The sequence below is a fragment of the Ailuropoda melanoleuca genome, chromosome 12 (assembly GCF_002007445.2).
Source record: "Ailuropoda melanoleuca isolate Jingjing chromosome 12, ASM200744v2, whole genome shotgun sequence".
NCBI lineage: Eukaryota > Metazoa > Chordata > Mammalia > Carnivora > Ursidae > Ailuropoda > Ailuropoda melanoleuca.
In genome coordinates, this window is record NC_048229.1 from 34,204,895 (window position 1) to 34,223,838 (window position 18,944).

Genomic DNA, 18,944 nt, shown 5'->3' on the forward strand with positions numbered 1-18,944 from the left:
AAGGCCACACATTACTCTGCTTATAAATTACTTGTTTTTTCACAGTCATTTTATATGTATTATTATATACAATAGTAGATATAATTTTGAATTTTTTTTACTTAAAATTATAGCACTTAATATTATTTTAGTGGACGCTATTCCCCCCGCCCCAGTTTTTACTATTCCTCATCAGTTTTGCTACAATCTTTACTCAAAAAGCAATTTTTTTAATGATTTTTTTATTATATTATCTTAGTCACCATACAGTACATCCCCGGATTCCGATGTAAAGCTCAGTGCTTCATTAGTTGCGTATAACACCCAGTGCACCATGCAATACGTGCCCTCCTTACTACCCATCACCGGTCTATCCCATTCCCCCACCCCCCTCCCCTCTGAAGTCTTCAGTTTGTTTCTCATAGTCCATAGTCTCTCATGTTTCATTCCCCCTTCTGATTAACCCCCCTTGCTTTATCCCTTTCTTTCCCTACCGATCATCCTAGTTCTTATGTTCCATAGATGAGAGAAATCATATGATAATTGTCTTTCTCTGCTTGACTTATTTCACTTAGCATTATCTCCTCCAGTGCCGTCCATGTTGCAGCAAATGTTGAGAATTCGTTCTTTCTGATAGCTGAGTAATATTCCATTGTATATATGGACCACAGCTTCTTAATCCAGTCATCTGTTGAAGGGCATCTCGGCTCCTTCCATGATTTGGCTATTGTGGACAATGCAGCTATGAACATTGGGGTGCATATGGCCCTTCTCTTTACTACGTCTGTATCTTTGGGGTAAACACCCAGTAGTGCAATGGCTGGGTCATAGGGTAGTTCAATTTTTAACTTTTTAAGGGACCTCCACACTGTTTTCCAGAGTGGCTGTACCAACTTGCATTCCCACCAACAATGTAGGAGGGATCCCCTTTCTCCACATCCTCTCCAACAATTGTTGTTTCTTGCCTTGTCTATCTTTGCCATTCTAACTGGCGTAAGGTGGTATCTCAGTGTGGTTTTGATTTGAATTTCCCTGATGGCTAATGATTTTGAACATTTTTTCATGTGTCTGTTAGCCATTTGTATGTCTTCATTGGAAAAGTGTCTGTTCATATCTTCTGCCCATTTTTTTTATTGATTTGTTTCTCGTGTATTGAATTTGAGAAGTTCTTTGTAGATCTTGGATACCAGTCCTTTATCTGTAATGTCCTTTGCAAATATATTCTCCCATTCCGTGGGCTGCCTCTTAGTTTTTTTGACTGTTTCCTTGGCTGTGCGGAAGCTTACTCAAAAAGCAATTTTTTAAAAAAGATTTATTTATTTGAGAGAGAGCAGGGGGAGGAACAGAGGGAGAGGGAGAGAATCTCAAGCAGACTCCACACTGAGCGTGGGCCCCGGCGTGGGGCTTGAGCCCATGACCCTGAAAGCATAACCTGAGCTGAAACCAAGAGTTGGATGCTTAACAACCCGAGCTGCCCAGGTGCCCCACAAAAAGCAATTCTGAGAGAATTCTAATATAATTTGTCCTTCTGTTATAGGGACTCAAAACTAAAAAAAAATTTTTTTCTCCTAAGAGGTACCTGAAGTACTTTACAAAAAGAATACCTAGAAGATGGTTTTGTCTAACAGGATCATCCTGAAAGTGAACTGAGGGAAAAATTGTGAGATGTTTTCAACAAAAAGAGCCAGATATTTTTCTTACCAAGACCTGAAGCTTTCTTAGTGTGTGTCCGTGTACGTTTGTGTACTTTTGTGTGTTTCACCCTTAATGTATTATTTTATTGGAGCGATACAGATACTTAATTTAAAAATTGTAGTCATACTGTAGGACATGCAGGCACTTTCCATCTGTCACTTTATTCACTGCTCCAAGGGGGATTTAGAATAATCTGCACTGTTAACATGAAGCTAAGAGGTTCATGGAAGTTCAAGTCCCGCTCAAGTTCCTGTAGCAGACAAGGGTCCAGCCAACTCCAAAGCCTTTCCCTTCTGGGTAAAGAGTATCAGGAAAGAGCTACTGGAGGGAAGAAGGGCAAAACAAAACAAAATCCAAAACCAAGTCAGAGTTTTCATTCAGAGACCAAGGCCTGACGTTGTGGCATTCAGAGAGCCCCAGCCAGAACAAAGGTCTTCATGCAAAACATTTACATTTCCCTAGAGTAAAAAGTTACAAGACAAATCACCAAGTAGAATGAAAAATATTTGCAACATATTTGGAAGAAAGGACTTAATGTCCCCAAAATGAATATTTTGAATACAACAAGAGCAAGAGATGGCCAGCAAATACATAAAAAGGAGATGGTCTTCGTTACTAATCAAGTTTGTGAAAATTTTTCTAGATAACTGGTTTTTACTTCCCAAATTTACTTCTGAGATTATCAGAGATTTTTTTTTTTTAAGTATTCATATCTGGTGTTGGCCAGGGTGTAGAGGTTTAGGGATTTATACTTGGAAGAAAAATAAGCTGGAAAACTCTTTTGAAGGAAACACCTGTCGTGAAGCAAAATGCTGAAAGTTGTCATTCAGCATTACCATTTCTACTTTTTGGAATTTATTTTAAGGAGATAATCCAAGGTCTATGCAAAAGGATTTCTGGGGTCACCTGGGTGGCTCAATCGTTAAGCGTCTGCCTTCGGCTCAGGGCGTGATCCTAGAGTCCTGGGATCGAGCCCTGCATCGGGCTCCTCCGCTGGGAGCCTGCTTCTTCCGCTCCCGCTCCCCCTGCTTGTGTTCCCTCTCTCGCTGGCTGTCTTTCTTTCTGTCAAATAAATAAATAAAATCTTTTTTAAAAACCAAAAAAAAGGATTTTTTTTGTGACATTTTTTTATGATAGATAATCTAAAACGAAGTATGCATTATTTGGATGAGTTAATCATATCCTAGATCATTGACTTACTTTACAGCACTGCAGTGGGATGACGGACACGATCACAGTAATAATCATAATAATAGCTAACATTTACTGGGTACTGTGTGCCAGGCACTGCTTCGAAGTGCTTTACCTATAGTCACTCACGTTGTTATCAGTACCCTATGGTACAGATATCCACAGGCCAAGGAGAGAATGAAGAACTTCTCCAAGGTCACGTAGCTAGCACAAGGCAGAACATTCCAGGTTAGGTACAGGCAGCCAGGCTCTGGAGCTGTGCCTACGTCACAGCCGCACACCCCAGATGGGGCACAGAGCATGAACTACATACTCCAATAGTATGTAGAAGAGCGATACCTGTAAGTCTGGCAAATTACAGAAGTGGAATGTGTGTGTGTGAAAGGGAGAACAGAGACGCCATCACACACTATTGGAACTAAAGCAATGGGGCAAATGGCGTTCTTAATAAAAAAAGATAAAATAAAATTTAAATTATAGTGGCCTATGATGCAGCAAGGGTTGCAGGGACTTACCTATAGGAGTGCTAACAAAAAGCAGCTATTTATTTGTTTGTTTGACAATATAACGTGCAAGAATTTCTTTTCTTGCAGCCTTTTTGGTGGATGGAATGAGTGGTGTAGAGGGCAGCTACTTCGATGGGGTCCCCCAGATTCTAGAACAGCTTCCCATCCTTGGCACTTTCTCAGCGCTGCCGCTCTTCCACCTAAACATAGTCTGTGTGTGTTCGGTGTTGTAGGAGCCGGTGATGTTTAAGGACGTGGCAGTGGTCTTCAGTGAGGAGGAGCTGGGGCTGCTGGATTCCACCCAGAGGAAGCTGTACCGAGACGTGATGCTGGAGAACTTCAGGAACCTGGTCTCTGTGGGTGAGGACAGGCGCTCGGTGACTGAAAGCCCCATGGGGTGGCTCAGCTGTTTGAAGCTCTGAGACTCTTGAAATCATCCCCTGAGCTTGGGCAAATAAGAGTCCTAATAATCCGCATACAGCAGCAAGATGTTTCTGTCCTTCGAACTATGTAACTGGGCAAATTGTGGTCCTGCCCTGTTGTTTGTCATGAAGTCAGTTTAGGGAGTTGCTCCAGCTTTTTTTTTTTTTTCCCCAGAGTGCCAGTAACAGCAACTGTTTATTAACTTGATTTTTCAGAGGTATTTTGTTTTTTGCTTTAACAGTGTATTTGTAAATAACTTCAAACTTACAGAACATTTGCAAAAGTAAAGAATAAGGACACCCCTATAGCTTTTACCTCGATTCACCTGTAGTAATATTTTTCCCTATTTATTTTTTTATTTATGTGCATCTTCTTTCTCTCTCCATATATATTTGTGTGTATATATGAAAACATATGTATATTCATAATATTTTTTTCTGAACCATTTGAGGGTAATGTATGTACAACATGGCCCTTTATCTCTAAATACTTCAGTGTATATGCAGAGTTTGGGAGTCCCCCAGACTGCTCTTACTGTGACACCAATTGTAAACTCAGGGGTCCCCAAGATAACCCTCAGCCTCAATAATTCACTAGAAGGACTCCCAGAAGGCACTGAAAGCTGTTATACTCATGGTTACACTTCATTACATGAAAAGCATACAAGTTAAAATCAGCCAAGGGAAGAGGCACCTGGGGCAGAATCCAGGGAATTTCTAGCACCAGCTTCTAGTTGTCTCTCCCAGAGGAGTCGTAGATAGCACTGACTCTTCCCAGCAGTGACGAGTCATAGTACACATGGAGTATTGCCAACCAGGGAGGCTCACACGAGCCCTGGTGTCCAGAGCTTTTACTGTGGTTTGGCTATATAGATATGGTTGGACACCTGCGTGTCTGACCTTAGTTTCCAGCCCCTCTGGAAATCCGGCTGATAGCAGGTGGCCCAAAGGCCCCACCATAAATCCCATTGGTAAGCAATCTGGTGTTGTCCAAAGCCTCTACGTGAGAAGGACACTCTTACCAGACAGGAAATCCCAAGGACTTAGAGATCACTTCCCAAGAGCTGAGGACAAAGACTAGACCTCTCTTCAAGCAAGCTTAATTCTTCACTGAAGAAATAGGAATATAGGAATAGGAATATTCTCTTACATATTCCCAGTGCAAATATCATACTTTTATCCAGTCTTTCATTTATGTTCTGATTTTATCAGTAGAGCCAGTTATATTTCTAAAAGCATATTTTTCTTTCTCCAGAGTAAGGCCTACTCTTGAGTCTAGTCTAACTGTCATGTCTGTTTAGCCTCCTTTAATTTGGAGCATTTCCGCAGCAATTTCTTTGCCTTTTATGACAGCGACATTTGAGAATACTGTTCTTCCTCTCCCCACCCCCCATATCTGCTTCCTTGTAATTAGGTTCGGATGATCCATTCTGGCTGGAACTCCGCATTGGTAGTCCTTTTGAGCATTTCACACGTACAAGCACACCATCTGTCCCTCATTGGTGGTGCTGATTTTGATCACCCGATCAAGATGTCCAGTTTGTCCACTATAAAATTATTGCTTTGTTTCTCTTGCAATCATAGGGCAACACTCTTTAAGACCACGCAAATATTTCCCTATAGATTTAGCATCCAGTGACGATCCTTGCCTTATCCGATCTTTACCATGGTCGTTACAAAATGATTTTCTGACTTAGTACCTCCTTCATTGTTAACAGTCAGCTCTTGGCATTCCACAGTGAGCAAGAGCCCCACATGCCTTGGTCGTTTATTTATTTATTTGTAGGGACTTGTGAATTCTTCTTCTTCTTCTTCTTTTTTTTTTAAATGGCTTCTAATATTACTGTAATTATTTCGGTACTAAAATTGTTCCAGATTTGGCTTTTTGTAATATGCCTTCACCATTTTTTTTTTTTTTGAGCATTTCCTTACTTCATGGCATAGATGCCGTTCTGTGTTCATCTTTTACTTTATACCCCAGCTCTGGAATCATCCATTTCTTGGAGAATGGTATTTAACAACAAGGTCTGAATGCTAGGTACTGTCACTACCACTGTGGTGGCTTTGTATCCCCTTTGTGTCTCAAGGGATAGAACTAGCAGGTGGGCGTGTGTGCACACATGCGCATATATTCACGTACCTATATGTACACACATGTGAGTAGATGTTCAATTTCATTAAACATAAGGGAGATGTTAAGTAAAATTATACTGAAATACCATTCCTCACCCGTGAGATTAGCAAAAATTCAAACACTCAACACTGTACTTTTTGGGGCAAAGTTGAGGGAAATAAAGCACTCTCATGCATTGAAAGTAGGAAAGCAAAATGAAACAGTCCGAAAGGAGGGGAATTTGCCAATTATCCAGCAAAGTTCCCAGCAATTCGCTTCTAGGAATTTTTCCCTAAAGATAGCTAAGTGCAAAAGAGCATTAGTCATATACTGCAACTCATGTAAGAAAGAAGGGAAATAAGGAAACCTACGTATATCTGCTTGTCTTTTAAGAAGAAACCCCAAAAGGATTAATTAGAGATTCATGAAGTTAGTCTCCTACAGTGGGTGGGAGGTAAGAGTGTGGAAGGTCTGTGTCACACTCCTTTGAGTGTGCCTTTCTGTCTGGTTTGGACTTTTGAAAATCCATTAGTTCAATGCATTATACAAATTAAATAAGAAGAAAAAAGTAAGAGGGCTACTGGGTGATGGGCATTAAGGAGGGTACTTGTTGTAATGAGTACTGGGTGTTACCTGCCACCGATGAATCACTAATTCTACCCCGAAACTACTGCTATGCTATATGTTAACTAAGTAGAATTTAAACAAAATCTTGAAAGAAGAAAAAGAAGAATGCAAAAACATGGCAATCTAAAACTAATCTAAAACTAAAAGAAAAATGAAACAAATGAAATTGATTATATTTGAAACTAATACCATAACCTCACTGAAGAGAGAAAAGAAAGAAAGAACTTAGGGAAATGGCTACGGAACACAGCACGTAACTGTGTCCCCTTAAGTGTTAGGTACGGCAGGAGGGGGGTGGGAAAACAAACTGCAATCCTGAACAATTTTTAGTGGGTTTGCTTATTGTAGTGAGATGGAAGAAGCCATTCTGAAACTATTTTTAGATGTATTACAGGCGCCACGGCAATTTACTGGAGAAAGTAGAGTCTTTTCACCCTTTTATAGAGGATGCTGAAACATTTAGACTTCTGTAGGCATTTATACCCATGCCTCGCATCTCACTAAGTAATTGACTCAAAATGGATAATAGACCTAATGGAAAATGTAAAAGTAGGAAACTTCTAGAAGGAAACACAGGAGAAAATCTTCATGACCTTGGGTTAGGCAAACAGTTCTTAGATACCAAAAGCATGATTCAGAAAAGAAAAAAAAAAGATCAGTTGGACTTCATCAAAACTTAAAACTTCTGCCCTCTTTGCCTTTCTGCAGGGAATCAGCCCTTCAAACCAGAGCTTATATTCCAGCTGGAGAGAGAAGAAAAGCTTTTGATGATGGAGGCAGAAGCCCAGAGAGAAGGGTATTTAGGTAAGAACCGTCCTGCAGTAACACAGCAGCTAGAGAGCCTCTCCTAAGACGTGAGTCAGAACATTCCAGGCCCTAAGGTGTCTAACCCCTTAGCCTCCTCTGGCTGTCCATAGTTATCTGTGATTGTTTGTTTCTGCCTGTTCATTCTGTTCTGTACTGCCCATTGCGGCCCATCAGACCCGGCAGAGTTATGCTTCTGCTTCACGTTCCTTGCCTTGCTTTTCTCTGACTTGAATGAACGAATTGGTTAATAGACTGTCTTCAGTCATCCGTGGGACAGCTGGTAGTCACAGAGTAAATCAGCATAATGGAAGGATACTCTAGAATGTTGTTTGTTTTCTGATGAAGGCCTGTCCTAATTCTAATTGTGTAGGGGTCCTTGAGCGTAGATAGGCAGCCATTGTTCTCAAAAGATTAAGAATAGCCCGTCAACTCTAGGGACTATGAGAAACAAACTGAAGACTTCAGAGGGGAGGGGGTGGGGGAATGGGATAGACCGGTGATGGGTAGTAAGGAGGGCACGTATTGCATGGTGCACTGGGTGTTATACGCAACTAATGAAGCATCAAACTTTACATCGGAATCTGGGGATGTACTGTATGGTGATTAACATAATATAATAAAATAAAAAAAAATAAAAAAAAAAGAAAGTGAATCATATAAATGCACTAAATTATTGTATCTTTCTGATATAACCTCAAATTGACATCAATGAAGAGGATATAAACTCATAATACATGATTACAATAAGTACGTGTGTGTGTATAACCAATAATGAACTGAGGATGAAAAAAAATTTCTGAACTATCAGTAATAAAAAATGAATACTGATCAACTATGCTAAATAAAAGACTAAATTATCTTCCTATTCTCTCTACAGAATATATTACAAAGCCACGGTCATATGGAGAGATGATTGAAGTGTACATAGCTATAAAATGTTGGGGGGTAAGCATGGAGAGGTGTGTCTGGTAGTTCATTAATAAAAATATTATATTTCAAAAAAAAAAAAAAAAAGAATAGCCCGTCAACTAAAGTCAGTATCAAAAGTGATGAGTGCCAACATCATACGTAATTGGTCCTTCCCATGCAGCAATTTCAACTGAGACATTCTTACATTAACTTCCTTATTCAAATGCCCAGCTCTTTATCTTCCCATTCTGTCCTCTCTTTTCATCCTCTTATCCTCTAACACCTGAAGGGTCTCTTGACCTAGCTACAGTTTTCTTAAAATTCTTATTCAATTTCTTTAAACTTAAAAAAAAAAGGCCAACAACACCAAAACCATCAGTTCACCCATTTCTCCCACCCCAACCCCCTCCTCTCGAAACCACCAGTCTGTTCTCTGTATCTGTAAGCTTGGTATCTTGTTGTATTTTAATCTACATATAAGAGAGATCATGCCGTGTTTGTCTTTCTCTGTCTGACTTGTTTCATGTAACATAATGCCCTTGAGGTCCATCCTTGTTGTTGCAAATGGCAAGATTTCATTCTTGTGGCAATTAATATTACGCTATATATATTATATATATATATATATATATATACATACACACATACACGTATATATACGTGTATATATATATGTATGTATGTACTATATATACTAGATACGTATATATATATATATATGCATACACACTATATATAGTTTTATATATATAACTTTATATATATAGTTTTATATATAAAACCTATATATACATATAGTACATATATACCAGTGTATGTGTGTATATATATGTGTGTGTGTATATATCTATATACTACAGTTTCTTTATCCATTCATCTATTGATGGACACTTAGGTTGTTTCCATATCTTGGCTATTGTAAATAATGCTGCAATGAACATGAGGGTGTGTATATCTTTTTGAATTAATGTTTTCATTTTCTTCAGATAAGTACCCAGAAGTGGAATTACTAGATCATATGGTAGTTCTCTTTTTAATTTTTTGAGGAACCTCCATACTGTTTTCTGTAGTGGTTGCACAAATGTCCATTCCCACCAACAGTGCACGAGGGTTCCTTTTACTCGGCATCCTGGCCAACACTTTTTCTCTTTTGTCTTTTTGATACTGGCCGTTGTAACAGGTGTGAGGGGATATCTCATTATGGTTTTGATTTGCACTTCCCTGATTATGAGTGATGTTGAATATCTTTTCGTGTCTGTTGGCCGTCTGTATGTCTTTTTTGAAAAATGTCTATTCAGTTCGTCTGCCTATTTTCTATTTGGATTGTTTGGGGGTTTTTGCTATTGAGTTGTAGGAGTTATTCATATATTTTGTATATTAGCCCCTTATCAGCTATATGATTTACAATTATTTTCTTCCATTCAGTAGGTTGCCTTTTTATTTTGTTGATGGTTTGCTTTGCTGTGCAGAAGCCTTTTAGTTTGATGCAGTCCCACTTTTTATTTTTGCTTTTGTTGCTTTTCCTTTTGGTGTCAGATAAAAAAATAATCACTGAGACCGATGTCAAAGAGCTTACTCCCTGTGTTTCCTTCTAGGAGTTTTATGGTTTTAATCTATGTTCAAGTCTTTAATCCATTTTGAGTTAATTTTTGTTTGTGGTATAAGAAAGGGGTCCAGTTTTATTCTTTTGCATGTGGCTGTCCAGTTTTCCCAGCACCACTTGTTGAGGAGACTTCTTTTCCTCACTGTATATTCTTGCTCCTTTGTTGTAAATTAATTGACCATATAAGCATGGATTTATTTCTGGGCTCTATTCTGTTCCAATGATCTATGTGTCTGTTTTTATGCCAATACCATACTTTTATTTATTTATTTATTATTTATTTAAATTCAATTAGCCAACGTATAGTACATCATTAGTTTCAGATGTAATGTTCAATAATTTATCAGTTGTGTATAACACCCAGTGCTCATCACTATTTTTTTTTTTTTAAAGATTTTATTTATTCGACAGAGATAGAGACAGCCAGCGAGAGAGGGAACACAAGCAGGGGGAGTGGGAGAGGAAGAAGCAGGCTCATAGCGGAGGAGCCTGATGTGGGGCTCGATCCCATAACGCCGGGATCACGCCCTGAGCGGAAGGCAGACGCTTAACCGCTGTGCCACCCAGGCGCCCCGCATCACTATTTTAATTACTGTTGTGTTGTAATATTGTTTGAGATAAGGGAGTATGATGCATCTAGCTTTGTTCTTTCTCAAGATTGCTTTAGCTATTTGGGGTCTTTTGCCATACAAATTTTAGGGTTGTTCTATTTCTGTGGAAAATTGGAATTTTGAGAGGGATCGCATTGAATTTATAGATCGCTTTGGGTAGTATGGACATTTTAACAATATTAATTCTTCCAATCCATGGGCATGAATATATTTCCATTTATTTGTGTCTTCTTCAATTTCTTTCATTAATTCACGTTTTCATTAATTTTGTGTCTTGTAATTTTTCCAACATCTAGGTCTTTCACTTCCTTAATTAAATTTATTCCTAGATATTTTATTCTTTTTGATGCAATTGTAAATGGGATTGCGCTCTTAATTTCTCTTAGTTTGTTGTTAGTTTAAAGAAATGCCCAGATTTTTGTGTATTGGTATTTTATTCTGCAACTTTACTGAATTCATTTATTCTAACAGTTTCTGTGTGTGTGTGTGTGTGTGTGTGTGTGTAGTCTTTAGGCTTCTATATATAATATGTCATCTGCAAATAGTGACAGTCTTACTTCTTTTCCAATTTGGATGCCTTTTCTTTCTTTTTCTTGCCTAATTTCTCTAAATCTGTATGGAATGGGTGACAGTGGACATCCTTGTCTTGTTCCTGAGTTTTGTTTCACCATCTGATTTTATCTATGGGTTTTTTTTATATAAATGGCTTTTATATGTTGAGGTACATTCCCTTTATACTCACTGAGAATTTTTATAATGAATGGATGTTGAATTTTGTTAGATTCTTGTTCTGCATCCATTAAGATGATCATATGATTTTTGTCCTTTATTTTGTTAATGTGGTGTATCATACTGATTTTGAGAATGTCATACCATCCTTGCATTCCTGGAATAAATCCTGCTTGATCATGGTGTATGATCCTTTTAATGTATTGTTGAATTCAGTTTGATAATATTTTGTTAAGGATATTTGCATCTATGTTCGTCAGGGATATTGGCCTGTATATTTTCTCTTTTTTTATTTAGCCAACATATAGTCCATCATTCATTTTTGGTGTAATGTTCAATGATTCATTAGTTGCATATAACACCCTGTGGCCCGTAATTTTCTTTTCGAAGTAGAATTTTCAAGTTAGACATTTATGTGAATCCAAACATGTTAGTAATATTTCTGGAGTCCATAAGACTCTGACAACTGTGTAGCTAAGGGTGCTCCTGGGTAGGCAAGAGTCAGTAAAAATTTTCAAAGGAAACTCTTTCACTTCTATAATGTTTTGCTGCCATCTCAGTTAAGATTCAAGGTCACGGGGTGCCTGGGTGGCACAGCGGTTAAGCGTCTGCCTTCGGCTCAGGGCGTGATCCCGGCATTATGGGATCGAGCCCCACATCAGGCTCCTCTGCTGGGAGTCTGCTTCTTCTTCTCCCACTCCCCCTGCTTGTGTTCCCTCTCTCGCTGGCTGTCTCTATCTCTGTCGAATAAATAAATTAGAAAAAAAAGATTCAAGGTCACACATGATACAATATATTCTTTAGATATGATACATTCTTTAGATACATTTAGATATAATACATTCTTTAGATAAAACATGTTCTTTGTATTTTTAATATATTAATGCTTAATTTAATTTAATTAACTAATATTAATACACTGATTTTTCTCTTCAATGATACCTTGGAGAAATCCCACCTACTCAGAGATTATAACTTTTTTTTAAGTCGTGGCTATATAATACAATATGTGGCTATAACATGCATCATTTAGCCATTTTTTAATTGATGGGCATTAGTTTATCCCCCTCTTTTTTTACTAATATGAAAGTACAGCAATAAAAACCCCAATCTAAATGTCTTTGGATACTAGTGATTTTATTTGTGTGGAATAAATTACCTAGTGATTCAGAGATTCAAAGAGAAAACCCGTCCCTTACTAAGCTTTAACTTTGGAATTATAACCCAAAGAGACATAATTATCCTCCATTGGCTTTCTTGTAGCCTGTAGCGACTGATTTAATTGATATGGGTAAAGAAACATTTTTAAAATTAGTATTCTTATAACTACTTGGCAGGTCCCTCATAGAAGAAATCTCTCCATTTACAGTAGGAAAGAGAAAGATGTCAATAAATAACAGTTTCTAAACTATTCATTTCCTTGCAAGATTTTCTAAGTTACAAACCATCCATCTTGTCTGAAGTTGGCATCCACACAGATTCCCTAGATTCCCTTTTTCTGTGTCAGGCAAGGAATATTCAAGATGAGAAAAACTATACTTATAAAATGAGTATGTATTCAAAATGCATTCAAAGATGAGTATGTATTTCCCCATCTTTACTCCCTCCAGGTTAACTATTAAATAAACAACTGTTAAAGTAGATTTCAGACGGTTTTCAAATCTTCATTCTCTCGAGGATCTAGTGTCTGACTTTCCACGGGTGACCACTGTAAACTGAAAAAAAGAAGAAGTGGTACTCTCAGGGTTCACGTATCCTGAGGGAGAGAAAAATCTGTTTCAGGTGGTAATTTGTTCCTTGTATTTTGAAACTTTAGCCCAGGTAGGCATGAAACTAAGAGGTACACACCTACCCGTTGATATTTTTCCACGTTTCCACATTTGAACTTTGCATCTGAGCCTTGCTGTTGTTTCATTTTGAAGTTTATACCTTCCTCAAATACTTAGACAAGTGGTTTTTCATATTTTTTCAGTCATGGCCCCCAGTCTGTAATGTGACCCAGTACATATGTATGTATATTCACGTATCTGCACATCTGAAATTAGCATTTCATGCAGTGATATCTGGATATGCAGTGCACCTCTGATATTTTCTGGGTTTTTTTTTTTAATTGCATGCGTAACCTACTAAATTGATTTTAAGCCTCACAAATGGTGTCTCACCATCAGTGTTCTCATGCTCTTCTAGGTCATACATTCTAATTATATCCAACAGAATCTCATAATCTGTTTTCAAAAGTACAGCCTTCCCTGCTGGTCACCAGATTGTGCCTTCTATATGGAAAGTTGATAAGCAAAAATACTTAGAGTAAAACCAGTGATTTGTGATCCATGTCTACATAAAGTCAACTTATCAACCCACATAAGTAAACAAAATCTGTTTCATGGAATTTCCCGGTTAATTCTGTCAGAGGTAGAGAGTCAGCGGCCTGTTAGAGCCACCTGCAACCCTTGCTGCCGTGAGGCGTCAGTCCCCAGGGGCTCTGAAAGATGACCTTTAACCAGCCCTGTACCTTAGCAGTGCTAATGAAATCTGAAACTCCCAACAGGGATGGAAAGAAGTTTCTGGTCTGTAGGGCCAGGCAGGCATCATGGCTCCACAAACCAAGGGCTTCTGGGCTTTTCTTTCTTCCTTTCCCTTTCCCTTTCATTTGCAGTGTCATCTCTAATAATATCCAAACCATTCACTTCACTAACCATGAGACCCTTACTTTTAGTAATCTCCACCTTTTTTTTTTTTTTTTTTTTACATTTTATTTATTTGAGAGAGAGAGCACCAGCAGGGGTGGGGGCAGAGGGAGAAGCAGACTCCCCGCTGAGCAGGGAGCCTGACGTGGGGCTCGATCCCAGGACCCTGGAATCATGACCTGAGCTGAAGGCAGACGCTTGACTGAGCCACCCAGGCGCCCCTTCATCTTTCAAGTGATAAGGTGCTCCCTGCAAATTATCTTGCTCTTCTCTCTCCTTTTGGTAATTTGCTGGCTACAGCTAGATTTGAATCCACTAAACTTTTCAGAAAAATATTTGGCAGTTTTTATTTTCTCTGTGGGAAGAGACTGGAAGGCAGCAACTCTGTGCATCAGTGAGCACAATACCTGGCAAGAGGCCACACCAAATCCACAGGGAAGCAGTGCTCCCTCTCACCAGGGATACATTTTCATGTTCTTGATAGCAAATTCTTGTGACCCAACTTTTCTTATTTCTCAAAGGCACTAAACGTACCTCAGTCCTTCCCAGTTTATATTCCTATCTACTGTCCAGCCTCCTAGAAAGTCTGGGGATGGAATGACAAACTCCATAGCACATGTCAAGGATGTCAGATACACCAGGAGGAGTGTTGCGAGATTTTTATATCTGTCGACAACTGGAGAGAAACTTCCACGTACGCATTACCAGGAGCAACTTGGGCACGAGTGTACACATGTGTGTGTTTTATACACACACACACACCCCAAAGTGGCACAACTCTTTTGGTTCTAATGACTCTTCTGGTGTCCTAAGGGACCCTGGGGCCAGAACCAGCATTTGAGCACCTTGAGGAAACCCAGAAACAAACTTCCCCATCAGTTAAGACCACAGTATTTTCAGAACACATATTAAGCTCTTTCAGTAATGAAGCTTCTCTGGCTTCATAGCACTAATTCGTTTTTTTTAATTTTTAATTTTTATTTATTTTAAAAAAATTTTAAATAATAATGTTTTTATTATATTATGTTAATCACCATACAGTACATCCCTAGTTTTTGATGTAAAGTTCCATGATTCATTACTTGCGTATAATACCCAGTGCACCATGCAATACGTGCCCTCCTTAATACCCATCACCAGCCTATCCTTCCTTTTTTAAAAAAATTAAGTTCAGTTAGCCAACATATAGTATGTCATTAGTTAGCCAACATATAGTATGTCATTAGTTTTCAACGATTGATTAGTTTTGTATAACACCCGGTGCTCTTCAGATCACGTGCCCTCCTTAATGCCCATCATCCAGTTACCCCATCCCCTCCCCCATTCTGCAACCCTCAGTTTGTTTCCTGGAGTCCAGAGTCTCTCATGGTTTGTCTCCCTCTCTGATTTCTTCCCCCCCCTTTTTTTTTTTAATGCCATGAGGGGCACCTGGGTGGCTCAGTTGGTGAAGCATCTGCCTTTGGCTTAGGTCATGATCCCGGGGTCCTGGGATTGAGCCCCTTGTCGGGCTCCCTGCTCAGTGGGGAGTCTACTTTTCCCTCTGCCCCGCCCCTACTCTCTCTCTTTCTCAAATAAATAAATAAATAAAATTTAAAGATAAAAATAAAATGCCGTGCGTCTACTGATGGGCCAGATTTCTTCAGCATTATCTTTAAACAATTTTTTTTTTAAGATTTTTCTTTATTTATTTGACAGAGATAGAGACAGCCAGTGAGAGAGGGAACACAAGCAGGGGGAGTGGGAGAGGAAGAAGCAGGCTCATAGCAGAGGAGCCCTGATGTGGGGCTCGATTCCATAACGCCGAGATCATGCCCTGAGCCGAAGGCAGACGCTTAACCGCTGTGCCACCCAGGCGCCCCTAAACAATCTCTTATAGATATTTTCTTGCACTCTAATCTCCTTCTCTGTCCCAACCTGATTGTCACTCCCCACAGTGAAAAAGAACAGCTGAGAAGTTGGTGCTTTTCTTGAGACAGTCCCTAAGAATTCCTCATCTTTAATTCCGCTTTAGTTTATTATTATCTGGCACTGAACAAAGAATCTTCCCATTCCTGTCAGTGGGTCTCAGCTGTTCTCAGCATTTGCTTCAATGATTTTCATTTCCTTACGGCTTACTAGGATATCACACATCACTGCATTAATAATTGCGGCAACCGTAGTTTAACTTCACATGTTAACCTTAACTAAACCTCAAGGGTTTTTTTTAAAAGATTTCATTTATTTGGAAAAGAGGAGAGCACACAAGCAGGGTGAGGGGCTGAGGGGAGAGGGAGAAGCAGACTCCCCACTGAATGCTGAGCCCAATGCGGGGATCAATCCCAGCACCCTGAGATCACGATCTGAGCCAAAGTCAGATGCTTAACTGACGGAGCCACCCAGACACCCCTAAACCTCAAGTTTTGTGGGGTTTTTTAAATAATTTTTTATTACGTTATGTTAGTCACCATACAGTACATCATTAGTTTTTGATGTAATGTTCCATGATTCATTGTTTGCATATAACAGCCAGTGCTCCATGCAATACGTACCCTCCTTAATACCCATCACCGGCCTATCCGAATCCCCCACCCCCCTCCCCTCTGAAGCCCTCAGTTTGTTTCCCAGAGTCCATAGTCTGTCGTGGTTCATTCCCCCTTCTGTTTACCCTCCCTTCATTCCTCTTTCCTTCTCCTACCGATCCAGTTTTAACTCAACCTTTCATAAATATTTAGTGACACCAAACAGGTGCTTATCTGGAATTACAACTCCCTGCCAAAATTTACTTTTTAATAGAAAACTTACCACATTTGCCTTACCTAACTTCAGACATAAGGAAGATGTGGAGAAAATGGCTTGTTGCTAATAAAATATACAAATCTGTTTTTTAAATTACACGTATGTTTAGTCTGTTTTTTCTTATAACTTTTTTGATCGTTAATAGTGGTTCTGATATCAGATCTCAGGTTGTGGTAGGCCAGCCAGTTTTATGCTCTAATATAAAGGGGTGTGTTTGTTTTCTGCATTTTGCCCCTCTGCTCCCACTCTACATAACCTGTTCTTGTTTTCATACATTATATGTTTCCCCCTGCAGACAGAATTGAACCTGTGATTCTAAAATTATAGCCTCCTGGCATGGAGTAGGGGTGGCAGAGCCATTTTTTAACATGGATGATTAGAAAGTTAGAATTCTTCTCAAGCTCACATGGGACTTTCGCCAAGAGAGACTGCAGCCTGAGCCGTAAGACACACCTTACCAAATTTAAAAGAATAGAAATCATACAATGTCTCCCTCAGACCACCATTGAATTATACTAGAAATCAATAAACTAAATAACTGGAAAATCTTAAAATATATGGAGATTCAACAACACATGTCTAAATAACACATGGATTAAAGTAGAATCTCCAGAGAAATTTAAAGATATTTTGAACTAAATGAAAATTAAAACACAACTTATCAAAATTTGTGGGATGCAGAGAAAGCGGTGCTAGGAGGGAAATTTAAAGCACTAAAGGTATATATATTAGAAGAGAAGAAAGATCTAAAATCCACCATCTAAGCTCCTACCTTAGAAAATAGAAAAAGAAGAGCAAATTAAATCCAAAGTCAGCAGAAGAAAAGAAATAATAAAAATTAGAGCAGAAATCATATTGAAAACAGGAAACCAATAGAGAAAAAAATGAAAACAAGGTCTGGTTCTGTGAAAAATTAAAATCAGTAAAGCATCTAGCCAGGCCAACTGAGAAAAGAGGGGATACAAATTACTAATACAAAACATGGAAGAGGGGACATCGCCCAGGTCCTATGGGCATTAAAAGGATAATAAAGGAATACTGTGGACTAGCTCTAAGCCCACAGATTTGATAACCTAGATGAAATGGACCAATTCCGTGAAAAGCCTAATTTGCCAAAATTTAAACAAGAAGAAATCGACCATCTGTTAAGGAAATTGAATGGATGACTGATAACCTTCCAAAACAGAAAGATAGAACTCTTTCAATTGTGAGGAAAAGCAGTGGAGACACAAGAAATCCTCCAAAGTCTAAATATACTCTCACAGAGCTAAGTCTCAGTTGTGGTGAGGAGAAGCCAGCTGTGTACGTATTTGTCTGTATCCTCTACTGCCCGCAAAGTGCCGCCTTTTCTCTTACTATCTAAAAGGTCAGTAAGACTCCGGGAAACAAACTGAGGGTTGTGGAAAGGGAGGTGGGTGAGGGATGGGGTAACTGGGTGACGGGCATTGAGGAGGACATGTGATTTGATGAGCTCTGGGTGTTACACGCGATTAATGAATCGTTGAATACTACACCAAAAAAAAAAAAAATGTCAGTAAGAATGCAGGGTCATCTCATCCTGGGTCACCTGAATTGATATTCTTGACTAACTTCTATCAAAAGAGGAGAGAAAAAGAAAATATAAATTGAGATTTTTTTCCCTCTTAATTCATTATTATTAACTATTACTAACTAGCTAACTATTAAATTTAAAGGACTTGTTTGGTATTTACAACAACTATAACGTTTTTGTTGTTGAATTCATTCATAGAGGTTGTGGGCATGATTGACTTTCTCCAGCTCTAAAGCAGGATCACTAAGAAGATGAGATAAATTCTTAGCTTTCCTCCTTGAAATGAGGTCTTTTAGTACTCTTTTGCAGTGCATGTTTTCTCCATCAGATAAGTTCATTTATGAATTTGACTTAACACAATTTCTCATCAGTACCCTGCCTTTGGTACTAAGATAGAACTTAAATGTTGAGATAAGGAAAGGAAGCGTCGAGGTGTTTAGGTACGCACCACTGGCTAAAGGAAGTTCAGGTTGCTGTCGTTAATTGTGTGATTTTTCCATAGAGCCTGAAATTAAGTGAAATTAACTTTTTTCCCCTTCTGTATTGCTTTAGCATTGTAAACCCACTGGTCAAAAGGGAACTTTAATCTCTTAAATATTTGAGAGGGGTCATGTCTTAAATGATGTACAAATTATATTGAAACTGGGTTTTGACCAGCAAGCCGCCATCATGTCCTCAAGCCACCATGTCAGTCCCAAAAGATAGAACATATTAAACTGTATCTCTATGGATGTATAC

General features: G+C 38.8%; 1 protein-coding gene across 3 annotated transcripts in view; it reads left to right on the forward strand.

The window, feature by feature from the left end:
* ZNF112 (zinc finger protein 112) overlaps positions 1-18,944 on the forward strand; it is a 45,128-nt gene that overhangs the window by 20,489 nt on the left and 5,695 nt on the right. For all 3 annotated transcript variants that reach the window (XM_011231088.3, XM_034672729.1, XM_034672728.1), the window contains exons 3-4: positions 3,605-3,731; positions 7,242-7,337. In XM_011231088.3, coding sequence (XP_011229390.3) covers positions 3,605-3,731; positions 7,242-7,337 — 223 coding nt within the window. The remainder of the gene's footprint in view (positions 1-3,604; positions 3,732-7,241; positions 7,338-18,944) is intronic.